Below are 22,992 nucleotides of genomic sequence, written 5' to 3' on the forward strand. Positions count from 1 at the left end.
AAATTAAAATAAATATATATAAGTAATATAAATATGTGAATTTAAAAATTACATAAAAAAAGGAAAAACGAAATAAAAATACATTTTTCATGGAATATTGTTAAGAGAATGAAAATTTGGATCACCGACTTTGTTCATTTTTTCTAAATATTTGTTAAATAATAAATGAGGACTAAGAAATAAATTAGGGTTTTATGTTAAATATGTTTTTTTCCTCTTTTAAAAAAGTTATCTTCTTTTAAAAAATCATTGAAATTTAGAAAAAATTAGATATTTTGAAAAAGAAAATTATTGATATTTGAAATAAAATCTATTTTATTATAATTTAAGAAAAAAATTGATATTTGAAAAAAAAATTATTGATATTTGAAATAAAATCTTTAGAAAAAAAAATTGATATTTGAAATAAAAACAATTTGGTACACAGGGAAGAATCAAACTACATTATGGGTGCACACTGCCCACTGGCCCCTTGTTTCTTTCAACTTGACCGTGTAAGAAATTCATTAAAACTTGAAAACATTATTTGATTAATTTGTTAGATATCATGAAATTTAAGAGCTAAAACATAGTCAAAGCTCAAAGGTTCGTTCTGGAAAATATACCGTAATAAATCAACACCGTCCACGCGTCCCTCTACCATTAGATAAGAAAATCGCATAAGTCAAAAAAACGATCACTTAACAGAACAGTTTAGCAAGTCTTGTAGGAACGAATCATCATCAGCCACGTGTCTTTCTCCTTCCTCACAGCTCTAGCAATTTGCAAGAAGGAAAAAAAGAAAGTCTTATGAACTTTGCTTGAGTCTTAAGAATTTTCTTAGTCCAAATTAATGAAACCTTAAGATTCCCATTATTGCCTAAGGCCGCAAAAAAATGGGGAACGCACTCAGGTTCCTCTGTGGCCACTTCTGCCATCCCACCTCCGATTCCTTGCCTCCTCACGCCGCTCTATCTTCCTCCACTGCCGGCGTCTCCGCTCTTGCTCACGATCTCTTTGAATTCGAGATCACATCACAGGTGCGCTTCTCTTCTCTTAATCTCAAGCTCTTATTGTTGTTGTTGTGAGCATTATTTCAAGATTTTAATTGGATCTTGTCTTGTGCCCTAGTTCAATTTGTTAATTGAACGATTTGGACTTTGATGATGTTGAGGAATTTGTTTGTTTGTTTGTTTTTTTTTTTTTTTTTTTTTTTTTTTTTGAAAGGTTCCTCCAGGACTTGGTAAGCATGTGGTTTCATCGAAGAAGGCACAGGCGAATTGGTGAGGTTTTTTTGGTTATTCAGTTACGGAGTGGGGAATTTGTAGTTATGTAGTGGTGAGATTTTGATTGTTTGGTGGTGATTTGAAGGTATGGAAAATTGGCTGAGGCTTGGAAGTCGGAGAAACCAACTCCACGAACTCCTGAAGAAGCTTCTAGGCTTGTGATTCAGACCCTCAAAAGACACCAAAAGAAAGATGTCGAGGTAGTAAACAATCTAGTTTAATTCTGCCATTGTTTACTCTGTTGTATGAGTTCTTTGATTTAGAATCTGGAAACCTCTTCACTTTTTAAATAGTTCAATTGAATGAATCAAGGTCACCCTTTCAAGTTTGGGCAGCTCTGGTAATCTCATTGATTAAATTTGTTTTTCTTTCCATTTCGTGTTCAAAATTTTAGAAAAGAAAAGCTATATGTCATGGAGATTTAGCTAGATGACTTTATAGAACAGTCCAAATCCAATGGGGCTGGATCTGATGAACTGTAATGCAAAACAAATCACTATATAGTTATATAGTCAATTTCTCCAAAACCGTAATTTACAAAATGGGTAAAATAAAGAACTCCCCCTACAAAATTATGAGAAAGAAAAAAGAAAAAAGGAAAACAATTCTAGTCTCCCATAAGCACTTCAAAAGGGCATGTCAAACACACACTTAAATCAAGCTTTGTCTCATGGGCAACAGGGACTATTGACATTCTATGGTCTTCCTCTTCCTCATACTCTCGTCAAACCTTCTGCTCCAGCCCCAACTGCCGCCTCCATACCCGAGGGAGTCAAGTTTGAGCTGCAGACACTGCCAGTAAGATACTTCTATATGGGAAATTACTAACCATTTTGATCATAACATGTACGTTCTCATTGTGTTAAATCATACTAGGTTGATGCCAAAGCTGTAGCAGATGGTGATACAGTGACTGTGCATGTGAGTACATCACACCCCAGAGAGTCCTCTTGTGTTCCAAAAGAGGTTAGAAATGCAGCCCTTCAAAGATCACGAGCTAGAAACGCAAAGAACTATGCAAAGGCTGATGCTCTTCACAAGACAATAACGGATGCTGGTTACAGGTATATGATCTCTATCTCTACTATATATATAACTGGAATTTTTAAATAGATTGTTGAGATTCAATGCCTGTTTCTTCTTCTTCAAAAGGGTAATTACTTTTCAGAATGAGGAGGTTCTTGCAAAAAAGTACAGAATTCGTCTCAGGTAATTAAAAATTGAAAATTACCTCTATTTGCATTAAATGCTTTAGACCCTATATTTTGATCATCGTTTGTCCGTTCTGACTCATAAACTTTCAGTACGTTTATTTTAGTTTATGTAAATTTTAAATGTTGTCTCCTATGATCTATGTACTTTTAAACCGTTCTTTTGAATCTAAAGTTTTTGTATAATTAAATTTTGGGTTTGATTTATACTGCGATATTACTTTTGAAATTTGAAATTTTGGTTCTGTTTTGTTCTTCAGATTTCAAGATTTATATAATTTTCATTCCATACCCATCTCTATCCATTAATTAATATGTTTTAAAAAATCTATTAATCAATATTAAATATGAAACTTAATTAATAATAGTACTTTTAGATCAATTAGGTCCCAATAACACAAAAGAGAAAAAAAAAAAAAAAAAGAGTATCGAGTAGAAAATCAAAATTTAAGGCGTAGATCTTACCACCTAAGACCAAGTTGAAACAAATTCAAATTTCAAAAGTATAATTATAACATTTTGAAACTTAAAAGCCTAGATTGAACCAAACTTAAGTTAAGAACTAACTAAAAACTAAACAAATATATATATATATATATATATATATATATATATATATATATATATATATATATATATATATATATATATATATATATATATATATATATATATATATATATATATATATATGTTTTCCCCATAATTTGTTTCCTAATTATTTTTAAACATAATTATTATGATACTCACCAAACTTTGTAAAATATTACTACATCTTTATATTAAATGATTATCATAGTACACCGTTTAGCTCAAAATAAGATTTAAACCTAAGATTTAAACCTAAATGTGAATTTATACTATTAAACAAATTACAAATTGTATTGAACCTTAAGTTAATTATGATGCAGAGGAATAGACGCACCAGAAAGTACAATGCCTTATGGGAAAGAAGCAAAAGAAGAACTGAAAAGGCTTGTAGAAGGCAAGTGTTTGAGAGTACTTGTTTATGGTGAAGATCGGTACAATCGATGTGTTGGTGACTTGTATTGTAATGGAAAGTTTATTCAGGTAAAACACTAATTTACACTTTTTTATTTGTTCTTCACTATGGATATAGGCTTCATGTTCATGTTATTGGTTTATATAAAGATAAATTTTTGGTTCTCTCTACAGGAAGCAATGCTGAAAAAAGGGTTTGCTTGGCATTACACAGCCTATGACAAACGTCCAGAGCTGTCAAAGGCAAGTTACATTTTCATTTCATTCTCTATTACAAGGGTACGACAGATGTAGTTCATATTAAATGGTTTATACATAGTGATGATATCATATAAAAAGAGAGGTTTAAAGAAAAACCAACTTTGGGAAACTAGTCAATTGAAAATTTTAGCATTTTGCGAAAAGGAAAAAGAAAACTAGATTTAAATAAAATATTTTCACAGACGTATTTTAATGCATTTTTAAATAAAGTAGTAGGAAAACAAATTATGCATAGCCAAACTATTTATAAAGATTTTATCTAACCTAGAATCAATAAATAAAGTTTTATAAAACCATAAAGCCTATTGTTTTTAATTTAAATTTATAAAAACTGAATTTTAACTTTCTCCACACCAAGGATTAAATTTGCAATTTAACCCATCTTTAATTAATTTAATATTTGAGTGCTTACTTTTAACAGTTATTTCACCTGGTCGAAATTAACTTTGAAAGTTTTTTTTTTTTTTAGATCGACAAAGATTTATCAACAAGAGCCTTTATGTTTAAACCTTACAAATTGTTTAATTATTGATAACAGTGGGAAAATGAGGCTCGGGCTAAAAGGGTTGGGTTGTGGGCTTCTTCAAACCCAGATAAGCCATGGGAATGGAGAAAGGGAAAGCGTGAAGGGAAATAATAATGGCTGCTAGTTGCTATTGCTGCTTCAATACACAACACTTAATAATTTATACATGAAGAACGTTCATCCATTTCATGTCTACCAACGACAAAAAGGAAGAGGGAACCCTAAAATCAACCCAAAAACGTCTCCTGTCTTTTAAGTATTTATTAATCAACCATCTTCAACATTGCTTGTAATTTGTAAATTTGTAACTGAAAAGAAATGAAAAGGAACACATTGTTATATTTATAAAAAAAAAAATTAAAAAAAAAAATCATATGATTGTTATATCTATAAAAAAAAAAAAGTCACATGAAAAGTAAAGGCATCAGGTTGGGCAATATGATTAATTGGGAAGAAAATGCATTCACCATTCTAAATTTAATCAACCAAATACAGTATATGATTAACATGGTGAGGATACATTACAATTGGTGACCAAAAGCTTATGATAGAAAAGACAAACCCATTTGACTGTGAACTTTGGCGGTGCAAGGATTATTAGCTGCGAAAATGAGCAACATAAGTTAGGAAATGAACTACGTGCATAGCTTGATAAAAAGATGGATTAAATCTATTTCTCACAAAATTACACCGGTACTAGACAAATTATTGAAGAACCGATGTATTTTATGATTAAGCTATGTTACCTATTTTATGATTAATGCCAACATAGCTTAATTAACACAAAGTTTGTACTAGCAACTTGAAGTTTAAGGTTCGAAGCTTTCACTCCACAGATTGTCAGATGAAAAAAAAACTACCCTCATGATCAATCTCCTAGTTAGAGTGTCAATGGTCTTTTACTTGGGGCCTTAAGATATGTTGTTCACAGTTTTCCTATAGAAACAAGCATGCATCAGGCACGGGCACCATATAACACACAACTTAGGGCATGACGACATTCTTTGCCTTTGAAGCCCTTGAACTATTCAGTTCCTAGTTACTAATATCACAGCTCCACCAAATACTTGCTCCAATCTACTTCCCTCACTAATGGGTGCTACTGCTACACATGTTAATACACATTCAAAATTATTCGTCTTAGAAACCGGAAACAAAATTTCAGCGACTAAAATGATTATCTGCAAATGATAAAAAAGTTGTTAATGTGCTAAGATATATTTGGCTATGAGCGTTTCTCTTCTTATTGCAAATTGGAAGCACTTTTGTATATCCTATGAAATGGCCCTTTAGGACCTTTGGTATCTTTGAATATTTCATTGATTGAAAAAAGGTATTTCTAAGTTTAGGAACCGAAGTGAAACAGGGCAAGTATGGATAGAAACCAAAAATGTTATATTCCTTCTGAAACCGTCATTATGAGTACATAGGAATAATCATGGACAACAGAACTTAAATAAAAGCAATCCACAATGAAATATTTATATATAAATGAAAGAGCTTTCTGTCTGAGAAGTTGAGAAACACAAGAACTTTTACTTCTACACAAATTAACATGATAGATGATAACTTGTTTCCCTTTTTCTTTTTCATAACCAAGTTTGTGCTGAATTTAACATACGTGAATTAAAACCATATGAAGAATTAATTTCTTATAATAGAAAGGTTTGAATTTAAAAAACAACTTACTATGATTAGTGAAGGGGTCATCTGAAGTCATTTCGTTTCACTCTCCTATTGCTTGATTCTGAATCGGTTGCAAGATAACCTAAAGAACAAAAGAAGTTAAAAAGCGATGCAGAAAGATTATTGTCAATCAAACTCCGTACAATTTGAATACCTGGATGTCTTTCGCTTGCTTTCCAAACTGATGGCTGATATTTTGAAGCTCGATAGATCCAAGCAAGTCCCTTAGTTCAGAGATCATATATTTACTTAATGATGAGGACTGGGTTTGTTTTTGTTAGGATTGTCCTAACAAGGAACACAACAGAAAACACAAAAGATAGAACTATATTGCAATGCCAAAAGAAATCAAAATATCAGTAGCTTTTCAAGAGGGTTATGTCTCTCCCAAAGTTGCACACTGTACAATACCCAAAATTTTTCTCCCTTCTAAGGGGCTCAACTCCCTTATTACCAAGACACCACTAACTAATTATCCCTATGTCTTTATCACTATCCTACTAATATTCCCAACATATCCCTTACTATTACTCTCACATTTTTCTCTCAAGAAAAGTTTATGTTTATCTATTGAAAAGTGATTCTGCTAACTCCATGAAGTGGTGTGAAAAAGGGAAAGAGAATCATGCCACAAAAGAACTCTAGCTAAGAAGAAAACATTGTTAAAGAACTTTTATGGGTTTATTTTGGAGTGATTCAGAAATGGTCAGAATCGCTATGCTATGTCAGGTTCAAAATCCATCCGATTCCCTAAAGCATGTCTTTAATCGATTTAAACATGTTTAAGAGTAATTTGAACGGTAAACGTTTCAAAAGCAATCCCAAGCATCCGCTCTATGGCACAAACACAAGAGACGTTCAAAGTGAACCAAATTTCACACCAACTAAGGACTCTCAGCTCTTATTTCTCTCGAGCGCAATATTCAAAACCACACCAATGAGCCTCTCCCTATCTCAATAGGAAAGCCAAAATAAAACCTTCTACATCGTTAAGCAACACGAAACAAACCATAATAACCTTAGCAATTAGAAAAAGCTCAAAATACAAACCGGCAGGATGAAATTCTCCAATGAACTTCATCCCAAAATTACCTACATTCTCTAAAACCTAGAAGTAGTTCACAACCCTTCAAGAAACAATCGAAATTCATTTTGTATTTCCTCTCAAATTCCCCAGATACTTCAGCAAGAAAATGTAAACGACATCTGGAAATATAGAGATAAAAAAAGAAAAGCAAACCTTCTTTGTGTTCTTAGGAACTCCGTAGCCGGAGCAAAACATCTGGCCAACCAAGACCTGCATCGACGTATCGCCGGCTTTGGCCTCCTTGAGCGTGTCCTGAAACCACCGCTTGACACAATCCGAAACCACATCGGACAAAGGAGTCCGATTCTTCTCCTTCTCCTCCATGTACTTGTTCTTATTTGGCTCCAAGATGACTCGGACGGAACCGGAAATCGGAGTTTCGGAAGGAGAAGCTCGGATCCGAGACTTCTTGGGGGGTGATTGGGGGTTCTTGGAGGAGAAGACGAGCTTAGCGAATTGCTGAAAGCGAGTTGGCGATGGAAGCGATTTTGCCATCAGACAATAAAAAGGGGTTTTCGAGAGAATTGAAACTCCCAGTTTCGCCTGTGCGAAATCGCAGATTTGTGTTTCCTCTTCGATTTTAGTTAAGATTTGTTTATCTATTGATGAAAATTTCCATTTATACCTATCAACTTTTGGTTACGTAACTTTAACTCCAACTAATCTCAAACTAATAATTATATCAATTTAGTTAATTTTTACTAGTGTATCAATTTAGATCGTAAACTTATATAAGTATATTAATTTAAATCTTCCATTATCTTTTAGACATACTTTCAAAATAATATATGTACGTAAATTCGGATTTAAATTGATGTATTTACGAAAGTTTGATATTTTAAGTGATACAATTATTAGTTTGGGCTTACAATTAATACAACTTCCAAAACCGAAGGTGAAATTGACACATACTAAAATCTTTAACATGCATTGTATAGAATATATTTTAACTCATATATTAAGTTTACATGTTAAATTAAACAATATAATAATCTTTAATACATAATCTAATAGAAGTTATAAGGCAAATTATGAGTAGAAAAAACCTAAATAGAATTTTATATTCAAGTACATGTAAGAAAAAGAAACTTAAGAATTTTTCTTTTATATAATTGTATAAAATAAAAGTTATAAAAGCTTTTAACATCTCATCATTAAATATAAATTCATAAATTCTAGTAATCTAATATTGGAAACAATTGTGAGGTAGAATCTAAGGTTTTATCTTTTAAATACTTATGTATGGAGGAGAGAATGTGAAAAGAAAATAAATATATAATAAATGTTTATTTTATTTTAATATTGATTAAATAATAAATCATTTTTAACTTTTAGGTGTAATAAGTATCTTTTTATATAATGGTTTCACATTATTGTAGTCTTGAATAGTCAAATTTATACAGCCAACGGTGTTATAATTAAAAGTAACTGTTTCATGGTTTTAGTTTTTATGTAAACTCTTTACATAGGATGCCATCACTTCCATGTTTCTATATAAATAATTCATGATCGCATCGTTTGTACTAACTACAGAACAAGCCGCATCCATAGTATTTCTACATGATGCCATCATAATCACTCTGTGGGATATATGTAAGTTTTTTTTTCTTTAACAAATTTTACCAACATAAACCACCAAAAGTGGTGAAGGAAAAAGAAAATAGAGAGACAAGGCTCTGTTGAACAAGAGGGAAATGTAGGGAAAAATTTCTTGAGATTTTAATAATATTTACCTATGCAACTTGGAAGTGCATAAACTAGTGTTGATTGTAAGAGCTTGATTACGTTATAAGCTACACGATAAGACTATATGTGATGAATAGTTGATGATTGAAAGTGTTTCTCGCAATTTGACATGTATGTTTCAACTAAGTGTTGAGAAAGTTTCTATGTGTTGTGGTAGTAAGAGATCTAAGATTCCTTAACAAGAAGTAGTTGGCGTCATTCCTTACGTATGAAGGGCGGTGCTCAATTTTAACCTAGCCGTCCATTGATGATCATAATTTGGATGGTGAGAACTACATGGTCGAAAGTCTTACCGTACAACACAAGTAATCATTCAGACATGAAAATTCTCATCAGAGAAGTATATAAATAGGGGTTTTAGATAAGTTTTAGCGCTTAATCAAAACTTTGAGCTAAGTAGAGCCTAAAGAATTTACGAAACATTGAGAAGGCTTTTCAAAACTATCACGCTTTCTAGGTTGACAAGGAGTTCGACCAAGTGCTTAGGCCAAAAGGAAATCTCATCTCGACTATGAGTGATTTTAAAACATTTTGAAAACCAAAATGATTTCCAACTCATATTTGAACTCTTGAGTATTTATGTTGTTTAATATTCAAATTTGATTTGTAAATAAGTATGTTTTGTTAATGAATTATGATTTGTGCTTGTGAAATGTTTTTACTACCCCATGCGATGAATATGCCTTACACTTGCTTTGTGTTCTGGTGTAAGATACCTTATACTTGCTTTATGATCTGGTGTAAGGTGTCCTTGCCTGCTTTGTGATCTGGTATAAGATGTCCTTGCCTGTTTTGTGACCTGACATTAGAAGATGTGTTATGCGTAATTAGAATTGATGGTGTTCCCTGAATGCGTTGGCTCAGCTATATCTCGATAACGAGAATGTATGAATGACATCTCAACCGAGGTGAATAATACATTTATAAAACATTGCAATTTTATGCCTTATGATTTAAGTTAAAACAATTTATGCGAGGAAAAGGTGAATTTCCAAAGAAAAACTTTATGAACTAAGCATTGTGATTTCAAATGTTTGATATAGCTTATCGCGATATAATGATTTTCAGATTTTGAAACGTATGTTCTGATAAATCATGTTGAGCTTGCGAAATGAATTTCGAGTTTAAGAGTTATGCTTTATTTGTGGGAAAACCATTTATTAAAATGAAAGGTGTTGAAGAAATCCACACTTACTAGACATTTTGTCTAATCCTTCAAATGTTTTGTTCCACTCCCCCCAGGTAACGAAGAACATCTAGTGTGACTGGCTGTCTTAACCGCTTGCTACGTCATATTTTCTTGTTAGTAACCATCAATTTGGTTGCATAGCATGTAAATTTGTTAGGCAAAGGGAGGGATTTTTTGTAATTAATTTATTTGTACTTAAGCTTTTGGTACTTGCATTTTACCTTAACGTTGTAATTTTTGTAAACTCTCCTATACATTAATGAAGTAGTCCAACATGTTATCTTTCAGTGAGATAGGTGTTAAGTGTCTAGGCGGTCACACCACACTTGGTCGCATGAGGAGTCCTTAGAAGAGGGTGTGACAAGTTAGTATCAGAGCATAAGTTCTTTAGGAAATCTTAGGAATTAGAATCATGCATATAGAAGTTGCATGTTAGAATCACAAAAAAACTAATATGTTGAGGCATTATAGGGAGTCATGGCACCACAAGGCAGACCCAGTCAAGGCAGGCAAGCGACATTAAGAGATTTAGCTACTAGGAGCACTATGAGAGCCCAAGAGTTTGAAGAAGGATCAAGCAACCCTCATGAGCATGTGGGGCAAGATATAGAAGATAGGGTGTATGACTGTATTGCTCAAAGGTTGGCTAATCACTTAGTACATACACCCTCTAATGCGGACAAAAGGTTTGGAATAGAAAGATTGAAGGCTTTAGAAGCTCCTATGTTGAAGGAGCAGTGGATCTAGTCGATAAGAAGAAGTGGCTAAGTGTAATAGGAAAGTGTTTTGGGGTGATGGAATGTCCTGAAGAAAGAAAGGTTAAGTTAGCAACATTCTTGTTGCAAGACAATGTTGAGGATTGGTATACCTTGCATGGGGGAGAGTAGGAGGAAATAACTCTATTTCATGGGAGGAATTTAAAAGAGTGTTTCAGAACAAGTTTTATCCTTGTTCGTTTTGTGATATGAAAAGAAATGATTTATTGAGCTTGGTGCAAGGCTCAGCGACTATAGTTGAATATGAAAAGAAGTTTAATGAGTTGACTAAGTATGCATTAGCCTTTATTATAGTCGAAGTTCATAAGTGTAAGCATTTTCAGGATGGTTTAAAGAACATAAATTCAACCCCAGTGACGGCCACTTCTCATTGGTCAGACTTCTCAAAGCTGGTTGAGGCGACCATGTGAGTTTAGAGGTGTTTGGCCAAAGTGGAGAAGGCTAATGGTGAAAGAAGGGTAGGAGGTCAACTTGGGCAAATTCCTGGTCAATCTCAAATATGTGATATCTTTGAAAAGCTTTCTCAACGTCTCGTATGTTCTCCAACTTCTACTTAGCTCGGCGTTTATATTAAGCCCTAAAACTTGCCCAAAACCCCTTATTTATATACTTCTCTAGTGAGATTTTTCATGCGGAATGATTACTTCTGCCCGACAATAAGGTTCAACAAATCGCATTCTGCAATATATATAACTCTCACCATCCAAATTCTATCATTAGTGGGCGGCTGGGTTAGAACTAAGCACCATCTTTCATAAGTAAGGAATGATGTAAACTACTTTGTTAAGGAATCTTAGGTCGGCTACTACCATAACGCATAGAAACTTCCTCAAAGCTTGATTAAAACCCCTCAACGTGTCAGGTCGCGAGAAACACGTCCAATCAACAACTCTTCATCGCATACAGTCTTATCGATGTATAAGTTTTTGGATTTTTGTCCATGGAAATTGTATTGACAAAAATATTTTTTTTGTCCATGAAGAGTAAGCCAACCAAAAAAAAAAAAAAAACTGACACAAATTTAAAAGTATAAACTGATTGAAAGTTATGTGGATTTGAAACTTGTTCTTGATGTTGTTAATGGTTTCTTGTTAGCGAACATTTTTATATGATTTGAGAATTTATTGAAAGTATTTTGTATATTTTTAGTTGATTTTGTCAAATAATGTTTTGAATGATAGTATAAGTGTTTTAACTGGTTGAAAAGTGTTTCTCTATTTTGGTTTTCGTTACTTCTAAGAGGTTTAAATATTTTTCTCAAATATACTAGTTTTTGTGTTTGGAAATTGTATGGTATTTTGTCATATGGAATTGATGGTTTCTTTCTAACAGAGACTTCTTTGTGGGAAGACACATTTTTATGGTTTGACATTCTTTAGAATGAAGATTCATGTGTATTGCACTCTGATGACCTCATACTTAAGTAATTTTCTATTTCTATTGGTTATTAACCAACATTTATGCTATTTTTTGGTTGGTTATGTTAATCGACAACTTCTGTTGTTCTTCTTGACTTTATCAATATTTTTGTTGGTGTTACTGACATGTAAACATTTCTCCTTGAGTTACCAGGGTAACCAATTATGTTGTTCTTGGCAATGGGTAACCAATTCTAAGGGCATACTTTAATTATAAATCTTTTATGTTATGTATTTGAAAGTTTTGAATGACGGAAAGCAAGTTGATTTGAAAATTATGAACTGATTGAAAGTTTTATGGATTTGAAAGTATTGACTGATTTGGAAGTTCTGTTTGTTTGAAAGTATTGACCGATTTAATGTTTTGTATTTAAAGGTATTGAAAGATTTGCGTTTTAGAAAATTATGATTGTGTTGTTTATTAAAAGTTCTAAAAGCTTATTTGAACATTTTTATTTTGTCGAAAGACCGTTTGAAAGTTTTAGCTTGAAACATTTAGTTCTGAAAGATTATTGCTTGAAAGTTTTGATTTAAAAAGTATTATTTTGGAGCAAAGTTTTGAATGAAGTTCTAAAATAATTTGTTTTACGATTTCCCAAAGTTACGAAAGAAAATGAATTTCAAACCTTGAAGTAGGAATCGCTTATGAAGTATTTTGTGTTTATCATAATTTTGTGCAAAATAAGTTGCTTCCACTACTTTGTATAAACTGTAAAAGTTTGATTTTATTTCGTTATAATAATTGCCTTAGAAAATATGGGTTGTTACAATTTTTTAAAAAAATAAAATTAGAGGATAATAAAAATTAGTAAAGTTATGAAAGTCAACGTTTAAATTGACATAATTACTAGGTTAGGATCTTTTATGATACAATAATCATTATGTTTAAGAGTAAACATTCATCTTGTGAGGCCTTGATCACATGCTACCAATGCGATGAAGGTCTTGTAGAAAGAACATTATGCGAAAAGACTCATGAGAGTAATTTACGATTTGGAGAAGGGTTATGTGATGGAAGGTCTCTACGCGAAGGAGGTTATGCGGTAAACAATTAGGTAATTTTAGCTACCTCACCAAGAAGCAGTGATGTGACTCTTGTGTCAGAAAGCCGGTGATTGATATGACCTTGTCGCCCAATCCAAATTTAGGATAAGGAATGGGCAGAGACACGTGGCATTATGAGATTGTACTACTTCTCATAGCCGGCATAGGTAATCATTCTGACATGGTAAAAGTCATCGGAAAGACCAATAAATAGAGAAATTTTGGCCTTTTGAAGTTGCTTTTACCCCGAGATTTCTTAGGAAAAAACTAAGGAAATATCTAAGACTTCTGAAGACTTAAAACGAGCTTGATCCCGGTGAGGATTGCAAAGAAGAAGGAATAGACAATAGGAATTTTAACTCTAAATGATCCCACATGCTGCAGTAGTTGATTATAAATGAACAATCCCGTGTCCACAACGTCGTCGTTACCAAGGCAATAGACACAATGGAAGCATGAGAAGAAGGAAACCAATTTACAATGTCGATCTTATGCAGGATAGCATATTTAACACTCAGAGCAACTACTGGAATTTCATTAATCGGCCAAGAAGACAAGGTTCTATCAGACAAGACAGATGCCAAAACTTCATTCGGTGGAAGAGTCGGAGAGCAATCAGGAGCAATATTGTTACCTATAAAACCATTTATAACAGCTGGAGAAAATTTGAACTTGAAATCTGTTGAATAAGAAATTTTGGAACCAATTACAAATTGTCACGTCATTTACTAAAATAATTGTATTTGGGACTAACTAAAAGTTGACATATGTCCCAAATTAAATTTAAAGACAAATTGGACAATTCTAATGGTGTCACATGTCTTTATTATGACAATTGGATCAAATTAATTATTTTGATTCAATTAAATATTATTTACTTGGGCTAAAATTCAATTGATCCAAAAATAAGCTTAATTTAGCCCAAAATTAAATATGACCAAAATCCATATAATTGAGTCAATGGGTATGGTCCATGGACCATACCACGTCCAAGTCCATAAAAAGCCCACCAGGGAACTCTATAAATAGAAGAGTTCTCTTCATTTATGAGAAGAAAACTTTTTAACTTCAGAAGGTCTAGAGAGAATTCTATCTCAAACTTTTTAACTTCAGAAGGTCTAGAGAGAATTCTATCTCACTTTTTAATTTCAAAAGGTCTAGAGAGAATTCTCTCAAGAGATAGAAGACTCTTCAACTCCTGAAGTCGAATACCCTCGAAGATTGAAGCTCCTTTGAAGATACAAACTTTCTTGCAAGACTCCAACTTTAAGAACACTCTTGAAGATTGGAGCTCCTTTGAAGATACAAGCTTTCTTCAAAGACTCCAACTCCATGAACATCACGTGCTTCGCTTTCTCAAATCAAGCGTAAGCATCCAATCGAGAGAGAATCAAAGGATCAAATTCTAGAGATCGAACCACATCGCATCAAATTAACGTAACTACAACATCAACACAAGTTTAACTCCACGAATCAAATTTCTTCGAAAATCTCGTGGGAACAAAACCTCTAATGTGAACAGTCTAAAAATCTGGGCTACTAGGATCATTGAAATTAGTTGGCAAGTTAACTATAAATTCCCTAATTAACTGAGGATAAAATGGTCCTACATTTGAAATAGTTTTAGATAAACCTGCCCTTTCATTAAGACTCGTGATACTCAAGCAGGAATGATGTTTATCCGAGACAATTATCTCATCAGCTAATCTCCGCTGGACAACAAACTTCTAACGCTGAACATTTTCCTCGAGATGAAAAGATATCCCATCAATTGGAATAGATGGAACATTAAGAGAGATCTTATTTTTTTCCAGTTTTGGTACTAATATTTCATCGATTCTGCTACGACTTCTTCTTTGTTGGCTGAGATTCCTCAGGAAATGCATGAGTTTCAGTTGGAGTAGCCGAATTATTATCAGCATCAACAAGAATCTCACCAGTATGATCATGAAGGTTGGCAGGTTCAAGTTCATCTTCATCATTATGAACACCCGTCCTTCCCTCAAGTGCAACAAATTCATCAGCAGGAGCAGATGTAGGGTCATTATTCGGACCAGAGGAAGTAGTGTTTGGAACGGGAGACCTAATTAGAGAGGAGTAAAGTGATGGACCTGGTTCGACATTAGAAGTCTGCTGAAGGCCAGGGGTAGGAACAAACACACGTTTAGTTGTTAATAGTGGATACAAGAGGATTAATAGGCCTTCCAGCTGCAATATCAGAAACAAAGGTCTTATTTATCAAACGAGCCAAAGGTACATCATCTAGGTCATCAAAATTTATATAAGATATATGAGTCTCAGGAGCACTTAATGCATGTTCAACAAATATCGCAGGATTAAAAGAATCAACATTTTACAACACAGCCTCATGAAGTCTGGTCGAAACATTCGTCTGTGATTTTTGAACGGAAGCCAATAAGGTTTCCGTGGTGGAGTACTTTTAAACTGATGACCTCTCATCCTCACATTATGCATAGAGGTCGACGAAATTTAAGCTCCAAGATCATCTTCAGAAGACTTTGCCGCATAAGAACCCTTTCCAGTGTTCACCATATTGCATCTAGCTCCAAAACACAGAGCAAAATTTCAAAAATAATATGAGAAATTTTGAAGATGAAACGATCAGCTTAAAAAACCTGTAATTGTGTTTAATTAAATTTCACATATCAGGAAAATCTTTTTCAAATGTCGTAATGATAGCCATTAATTCCTAAGACAGCGTTAATACCACTAAGATTCCTTATTGTGTAAAAGTGCTCCGTATTTTTAGCTGCTCACAGAGTTAAATTCGACACACTCCTAAGCCAACACGTAGGTTCTCATATGTGTTCGCATCTAGTAGCTTAGTGAAGATATCTACCAATTGCAAATTTGAGCGAATATGTTCCAGTATAATAATCTTATTTTCAATAAGCTCTCTAATTTAATGATGCCTTATATCAATATGTTTGGTTCGACTATGTTGAACCGGATTTTTTGATATATCAATAGTACTCATATTATCACAGTATAGGGTATAATGTCCTGTGTGAATCTATAGTCATGCAACATATTTTTCATCCAAATTAACTGAGTACAAGCACTCCTTGCAGCTAATATACTTAGCTTCTGCAGTAGACAAGGAAACACAATATTGTTTCTTACTAAGCCATGAGATAAGATTATTTCCAAGAAAGAAACATCATTCAAAGGTGCTTTTTCTGTCATCAGAAGAACCTGCCCAATCGGCATCGCAATATCCAACCAAGATAGAAGTCGTATCATAGGAATACAAAATTCTAAAATCACTTGTTCCATGGACATACTTGAGGATCCTTTTAACAGCTTATAAATATGAAGTACGAGGATTAGATTGAAAATGAGCACATATCCCAATAGCATACGCAATGTCAGGTTGACTGACAGTTAGGTATAACAGACTTCCGATCATGCTTTTGTAAAGTTTGTGATCTACTATTGTACCATTAGTATCCTTGGTAATTTTAACATGTGTCATAGCTGGAGTCCTTTTGTGTCGAGATTGCTCTAACCCAAAACTTTTAACTATGTTCTTGGCATACTTTTCTTGAGATATGAATATGTCCTCACTTCTCTGTTTGATTTGTAGGCCCATAAAACAAGATAATTCTCCCACCATACTCATTTTAAATTCTGATTTCATGATATCAATGAAGTTATTAACAAGATCTTGAGGAAAACCCCTAAATATGATATCATCGACATAAATTTGTGCTACAGTTAGTTTTTCATTTGTTTTGTGAATAAATAATGTCTTGTCTGCCTCGCCTCTAGAATATCCTTTGCAACTCAAATAGATTGTCAATCGTTCATACCAGGCTTTAGGAGCTTGCTTAAGCTCATATAAGGCTTTATTAAGCTTATACACATGCTGAGGAAATTCAGAATCAATAAATCCTTTAGGTTGTGCAACATAGACTTCTTCGTTCAAGTAACCATTCAGAAAGGCACTCTTGACATCCATTTGATATAATTTAAATCGTGAATACAAGATATTCCCCGCAACAAGCGAATAGCTTCAAGTCTGGCAACTGGTGCAAATGTTTCATCAAAGTCAACTCCCTCGACCTGAGCATAACCTTGAGCTACCAATCGAGCTTTATTCCTTGTTACATACCCTGCTTCATTAGTCTTATTTTTTAAAATACATTTTGTACCTATTATATTTGCTCCTTCAGGTTTAGGAACTAATGTCCATACATTGTTATGCCTAAATTGAAGTAGTTATTCTTGCATTGCATTTATCCAATATTCATCCTTAAGAGCAACATCAACAGTCGAGGGTTCAATGGCAAACGTATAACATAAATCAGCGACCATTTTCGAATAATTTACTTTCTCTTTCTTTCTGGTGGTAATCCAGGTGAAGGATTACTAATTATCGAGCTTGATGGATGATTCTTTCGCACATGCGCTGATGGAATAAGTTCAATGACATCAGCTGTAACATCCTTAGATATTAACTTTAAGTTTATGTCAGCACTATCAGCCTGAATATCAGCTTTAGGTGCTTCAGTAGGAACAGTAGAAGAAACCACATGCATATCTGGTGCTTCATCATCCTCATCATTTGTTCGTTTGGCAGTAGGTTCAAAATCATTTACCAACATTGATTGTTTTCATAATTGTTCCAGATTTATTATTAAATACTTTATAAGCTCGGCTATTCTAAGAATATCCAAGAAAAATTCCTTATTCTAATTTCACGTTCCACTTTCGATGATATTCTCTGTCGGCAAGAATATAATAAGTACTTCCGAAGACATGAAAATACTTCACATTAAGCTTTCTTCCCTTCCATAGTTCATATAAAATGACAGTAGTTCCAGATCGAGTATTAATTCTATTGTGAATGTGACATACTATGTTAACAGCTTCTACCCAAAAATTTAAAGGCAAATCTTTGGCATGTATCATGACTTGAGCCATTTCTTGTAGAGTTCTATTTTTTCTCTCAACTACCCTGTTTTGCTGAGGAGTTATAGAAGCATAATATTCATGATGTATTCCTTCTGACTCACAGAAGTTATTAAGATCTTCATTTTCAAACTCCTTACCATGATCGCTTCTGATTATAATAATCTTTTTCCCTTTTTCACGTTGCAAATTCAAACATAGGCTGATGCAAATTTTAGCAGTATTAGATTTACCTTTCAAGAACCGCACCCATGTAAATCTGGAAAAATCATCCATAGCAACAAAATATACTTCTTTCCTCTAAGACTTTCAGTTTGCATCAGACCCATAAGATCAAGATGAAGTAGTTCAAGAACTCTATTTGTGGAACATTCCTTTAGACTTTTGTGAGGTGCTTTAGTTTGCTTTCCAATTAGACAATCTCCACAAAGAAATTTACTTTTGATGTCTATATTTGGAATACCTACAACAACCTCATTTTTTATAACTTTATCTATGCTCCTTAAGGTAATGTGTCCTAACTTCCTATGCTGCAACCAGGCTTGATCTTCTTTAGTTGAGTGACACATGTCTGAGTTATTAGAGATCCAATGGTAACAATTATTTGCTTGTCGACTACCACTCATAAGAACTCGATTATCTTCGTCAACAATAATACAACTGGCTTTGCTAAAATTCACACTATAACCTTGATCGCATAACTGGCTCACATTGATCAAATTGGCTTTTAAACCATCCACATATCTAACATCATTTAGACAAGGTAGATTATTTTTATCAATGTTTCCTTTGGCTATGATTCTGCCTCTTGCACCATCTCCAAATGTAACATGACCTGAGGCACACTCCTTCAACTCAGAGAAGAAAGATTTGTTTTCAGTCATATGTCTAGAACATCCACTATCAAAGTACCAGGCATCATTCGTGGCTTGAACCATTCTAAAAGCAATATTGCAATGTTCAGACTGTTTAACTATCCAGACCATACGACTTATTTTTCTTATATTCCAATTTGAAAATTTTGATTTATGCTTTTGACTGCCATAATCTACCTTCTGCTGACACCATTTGTCTCTTTGCAGTTTATAACAAAAAGGTCTAATATGGGATTTTTGACCACAGTAATAACAAATCCATATGGTAGTTTTAGTTGGAGGGCTAACAACTGTTGTTATAGGAGATATCTTGGTTTCATCTTTTTCTAAAGCTGGGACAAACTTTACTTTAGTTGTAGCTTAATACTTCTTATAGAACATAAAAACCAAGATCGTATTTACTTAAATTGTTAGTCCTGAATTTAGTATTGAGTCTAAATTTTCAGTTCCTGAATTTAACATCTTCACAGATTTTATTGTCTGACCGTAGTCATTCTGAACTTCTTTCAATTTCAGCTTTAGAGATGATATGGCAGACATTAATCGTTCATTTTCTTCTATAAGGTCTTGAATTCTTTCTTTTTGTATAGCTCTAGCTTCAGAGTCTTCTTTCTACAACACTTTGAGTCCTTCAAAAGTTAGCTCTTCATCACAATTTTCTTCAAAACATTCACTTTTGTCTCCAAAATCGATTTCTGTAATACACGTTACGAAAGCATTCATGCCACTATCATCTTCACTATCATCAATGTCCTCATCTGACAAGGTAGCACGAAAGTTTTTCTTTTGTCTTCTTAAAGACCTGAGACATTCAGCCAGATAATGACCAACTCCCCCACATTCTCCTTCCTTTTTCTTTCCATAGTCACTGCCTCTTCTGTTTGAGACTTCATTATTCCTTCTTGTAGTGTTCTCACCATCTTTTCTTCGATATTGATTTGGATTTTAAGCATTCGATCCTATAGTATTCATATTTTTTTTAACTTCCTGACCACTTTAGAGAACTGCTTCGTTAGTAGAGCTATTGACTCATCCATGTTATCAGATTGATTTATTGTTGTCTCTTCTTCATATATGAATTTAAAAGCGATCCCCTTACATTTCTTGTTCTCTCTATCAGATATAGCCATTTCAAACGTAAGCAGAGACCCAAATAACTCAGCAAGTTTTAATGTAGTTATATCGTGTGCTTCCTCTATGGCAGTAACCTTCACATCAAATTTCCTAAGTAGAGATCATAATACCTTCTGCACAATCTTAGAATTAGGTTTTTTTTTCACCAAGCAGCAGTGATTCATTAGCAATCTCCAGAACTCTCTCATTGTACTCGGGCATCAATTTATCTTCAGACATTTTTAATGCTTCAAATTTCGATGTTATCAGTTGTAGTCTGGATATCTTAACTTTAGACGTCCCTTCATAAGCAACTTTCAATATTCTCCATGCATCTTTGGCTGTACTACAGGAGTTTATTAGTTTGAACACATTTAGATCCACACCATTGAATATTGCATTTAGAGCTCTAGCATTCCCAACCGATGCTTGTTCTTCAGCATCAATCCAGTCAACCTCAGGTTTCAGAACTGATACTCCATCTACAGTAATCATCGGAGGTTCATATCCAACCATAAGAGCTCTCCAAGCTCTCCCATCTAATGTTTTAATAAAGAATATAATACGAGGGTTCCAATATGAGTAATTTTTACCATCCAGTATAGGAGGACGAGAAGCTGAAGGTCCCTCTCTGATTATCTCCATGATCTTGCAACCCGCTCTAATACCAATTGAAAAAACAATGTGAGATAATCAAATAACCTTCAATTAATCTACATGTTAATAACTATTGTAATACTAGAGGGAAAGCAAGAGAGAATAACACAAAAAACTTTGGTAACCCAGTTCGGCCAATGATGCATACGTCTGAGGAGCTGCGCATAGTCCTGATGAGTAATTTTATTAAGATTCACTTTCAGTCAAAATACATAGAAACAACATATGAACTTTGTTATACTATATGACTATTTAACATACTCAATAGCTTCAAACTTCAGGCTCCCCCTGAGTGCATGAGTGAATCTTCTGGACGATATCTTCATACTCTACTGAATTTTTTGCTGTGATCACTCAAACCACTACTATGTCCTTTTTATTACTCATCATATAAATCAACTTAGATCAACATCCAAAACCATTAGTCATAAGATCGCACTACCTTTTCATACCTGCAACTTCTATGATTAATTCATACTTGTAGCTTCGACAATAAACCAATCGTTATTTTTTAAACCTTCAATAATGTATCCTTTTTACGTTTTATCGGCAGTTGTATCTTTTTTGATAACACACTTTATATATATGACATATATATTTCCTATTTTCACAAAGATATCCTAAGACACCTCAAAAAATTGAGGACAAGAGACATATTCCATTTGCTTCCATTGTTGGAAGTTTGTTGTATGCAATGTTATGTACTAGACCTTACACTAACTACTTAGAATGGATGAATTGTCGTTAAGTATATCCTAAAATAGTTTAGGAAATCAAAAGAGTGCTCGTGCATAGCTAAGGATATATCCTTATCGGATACACTGATTCTGATTTCCAAAGCTGCTAGAAAGTCTACATCATAATCAATATTCACTCTAAATAGAGGAGCAGTAGTGTGAAGAAGCGTAAAGTTAAATTGTACTACCTTATTTGGGTAATTGTACATCGTAGTGACGTTGTAGTAAGCTCAATACTTGTTGAGCAAATCATGTTTGTTTGGTTTACAAAGTCCTTCACGGCTAAAGTGTTTAAAGGTTACCTAAATAGTTTAAGCATATGAAGTTTCTACACTAGGACAAATGGGAGAATGTTCAGGTATATGCCCTAGTTTATTGTTTTCATATGTTTATTGTAATCATGTAAGTAATTCTCTCATAGTTAAATTCAACATTGTTTTATCCTACTAGGAGTTTTAGTCCAAGCGAGAGTTTATTGGAATTTATGTCATAAAACCTGTAGTTTGTAGTTTAAAATCATATTCTATTCAATAAAATGGTTATTGAAGACTTATTAATGAAAATAGAATAATATAATCTTGAATCCAATAAACTAAGGTTCTAAGGCTATCTAGTCTAAACTTAAATTTTATGTAGAGACATAAATGTGGATTAAGTTTAATATATGACATAAACGGTCTATAGTGTATGAATGAGGTTGGGCGTCTTATTTTGAAGATACTGTGGATGCGCCCCACTTTGTAGTTAGTACAAACTTGTGATCCTGTATGGTTCAGGTAGAAACATAGAAGTGGGGGCATCCTTGTAAAAAGTTTACTTAAAACTGGAACCATGAAATAGTCACTTGTAAGTTATAATACCGTTGGCTATACAAAATTAACTATTTCAGTTATTGACGACCTAGGTAATTTAATCTTAATCCTAAGCTAACTGTGAACTTCTGTTCAAATAAAATTATCCTTAGATCTTCATAGGTGAGGGCATCTCATCAGCATTGGCCCAATAACCCTAAAATTTTAGGGGTAAGACCGCGTGGATGACTAGGGATATAGGGTGCAAGACGAAATTCACTCGTACCCACTTTAGAGTTAGTAGATAGGTTGTTTTCTTAAGAACTTAATCCAAGTCTTGAATAAGCGGCTCCACACTCTCAAGCCATGAGAGGGATTCAATGTATAGGTTGGACCATAAACCAATTGTTCAATAGTGAATTAGTGGGACTTAAGAAGCAAAATTAGTCTCGAGGATAAAATGGTATTTTGACCCAGCTAAGGTTATGAACATCTTGTGAATGATTAAATTACTGATCATGTTTATATTAGATAGACACAAATATATCTATAGTGAGGGGAGCGCAACTACGAAACTTTATAGTGGAATGACCCGTTAATTAACGAATGTTGATTAGCTTGGTCTAAAAGGATTTAGCTAGTTAATCTCGAATTATTGGAGCCCATGATGTAT

General features: G+C 33.5%; 2 protein-coding genes across 6 annotated transcripts; one reads left to right on the top strand and one right to left on the bottom strand.

Annotated features, from left to right (window-relative positions):
* Positions 1-764: 764 nt before the first annotated feature.
* LOC103496714 (staphylococcal-like nuclease CAN1) lies at positions 765-4,427 on the top strand. 3 transcript variants are annotated; one of them, XM_008458680.3, is made up of 9 exons: positions 765-1,019; positions 1,207-1,262; positions 1,351-1,465; positions 1,947-2,063; positions 2,142-2,329; positions 2,418-2,474; positions 3,388-3,547; positions 3,653-3,721; positions 4,278-4,427. In XM_008458680.3, exons 1-9 carry the CDS (start codon positions 876-878, stop codon positions 4,374-4,376), a joined length of 1,005 nt encoding a protein of 334 aa, XP_008456902.2. In that variant the 5' UTR covers positions 765-875; the 3' UTR covers positions 4,377-4,427. The 3 variants fall into 3 exon arrangements, with proteins under 3 accessions (XP_008456902.2, XP_050946668.1, XP_050946667.1); XM_051090711.1 differs by lacking the exon at positions 1,947-2,063 and having other exon boundaries at positions 787-1,019; XM_051090710.1 differs by lacking the exon at positions 2,418-2,474 and having other exon boundaries at positions 788-1,019.
* LOC103496713 (uncharacterized) lies at positions 4,369-7,636 on the bottom strand. 3 transcript variants are annotated; one of them, XR_539209.3, is made up of 5 exons: positions 7,192-7,635; positions 6,106-6,175; positions 5,955-6,033; positions 4,828-4,866; positions 4,369-4,573 (listed from the first exon to the last, which is right to left on the bottom strand). XR_539209.3 is itself a non-coding variant. In XM_008458679.3 (4 exons), the coding sequence occupies exons 1-3, from the start codon at positions 7,531-7,533 to the stop codon at positions 5,972-5,974; spliced, it is 474 nt and encodes a 157-aa protein (XP_008456901.1). In that variant the 5' UTR covers positions 7,534-7,636; the 3' UTR covers positions 4,369-4,573; positions 5,955-5,971. The 3 variants fall into 3 exon arrangements, 2 of the variants coding, with proteins under 2 accessions (XP_008456901.1, XP_008456900.1); XM_008458679.3 differs by lacking the exon at positions 4,828-4,866 and having other exon boundaries at positions 7,192-7,636; XM_008458678.3 differs by lacking the exon at positions 4,369-4,573 and having other exon boundaries at positions 4,708-4,866.
* Positions 7,637-22,992: the final 15,356 nt, after the last annotated feature.

Source organism: Cucumis melo, chromosome 10 (assembly GCF_025177605.1).
Source record: "Cucumis melo cultivar AY chromosome 10, USDA_Cmelo_AY_1.0, whole genome shotgun sequence".
Classification (NCBI taxonomy): domain Eukaryota; kingdom Viridiplantae; phylum Streptophyta; class Magnoliopsida; order Cucurbitales; family Cucurbitaceae; genus Cucumis; species Cucumis melo.

Excerpts from the sequence above, each read along its gene's own strand:
- LOC103496713 (XM_008458679.3), bottom strand. The coding sequence starts at position 7,533 with ATGGCAAAATCGCTTCCATCGCCAACTCGCTTTCAGCAATTCGCTAAG. Across the intron at positions 6,176-7,191 it reads TTCCTAAGAACACAAAGAAG|GGACTTGCTTGGATCTATCG; the intron begins GTTTGCTTTTCT and ends CTCTGAACTAAG. Across the intron at positions 6,034-6,105 it reads AGCAAGCGAAAGACATCCAG|GTTATCTTGCAACCGATTCA; the intron begins GTATTCAAATTG and ends TTTGTTCTTTAG.
- LOC103496714 (XM_008458680.3), top strand. The coding sequence starts at position 876 with ATGGGGAACGCACTCAGGTTCCTCTGTGGCCACTTCTGCCATCCCACC. Across the intron at positions 2,475-3,387 it reads AAGTACAGAATTCGTCTCAG|AGGAATAGACGCACCAGAAA; the intron begins GTAATTAAAAAT and ends ATTATGATGCAG. Across the intron at positions 3,722-4,277 it reads AACGTCCAGAGCTGTCAAAG|TGGGAAAATGAGGCTCGGGC; the intron begins GCAAGTTACATT and ends TATTGATAACAG.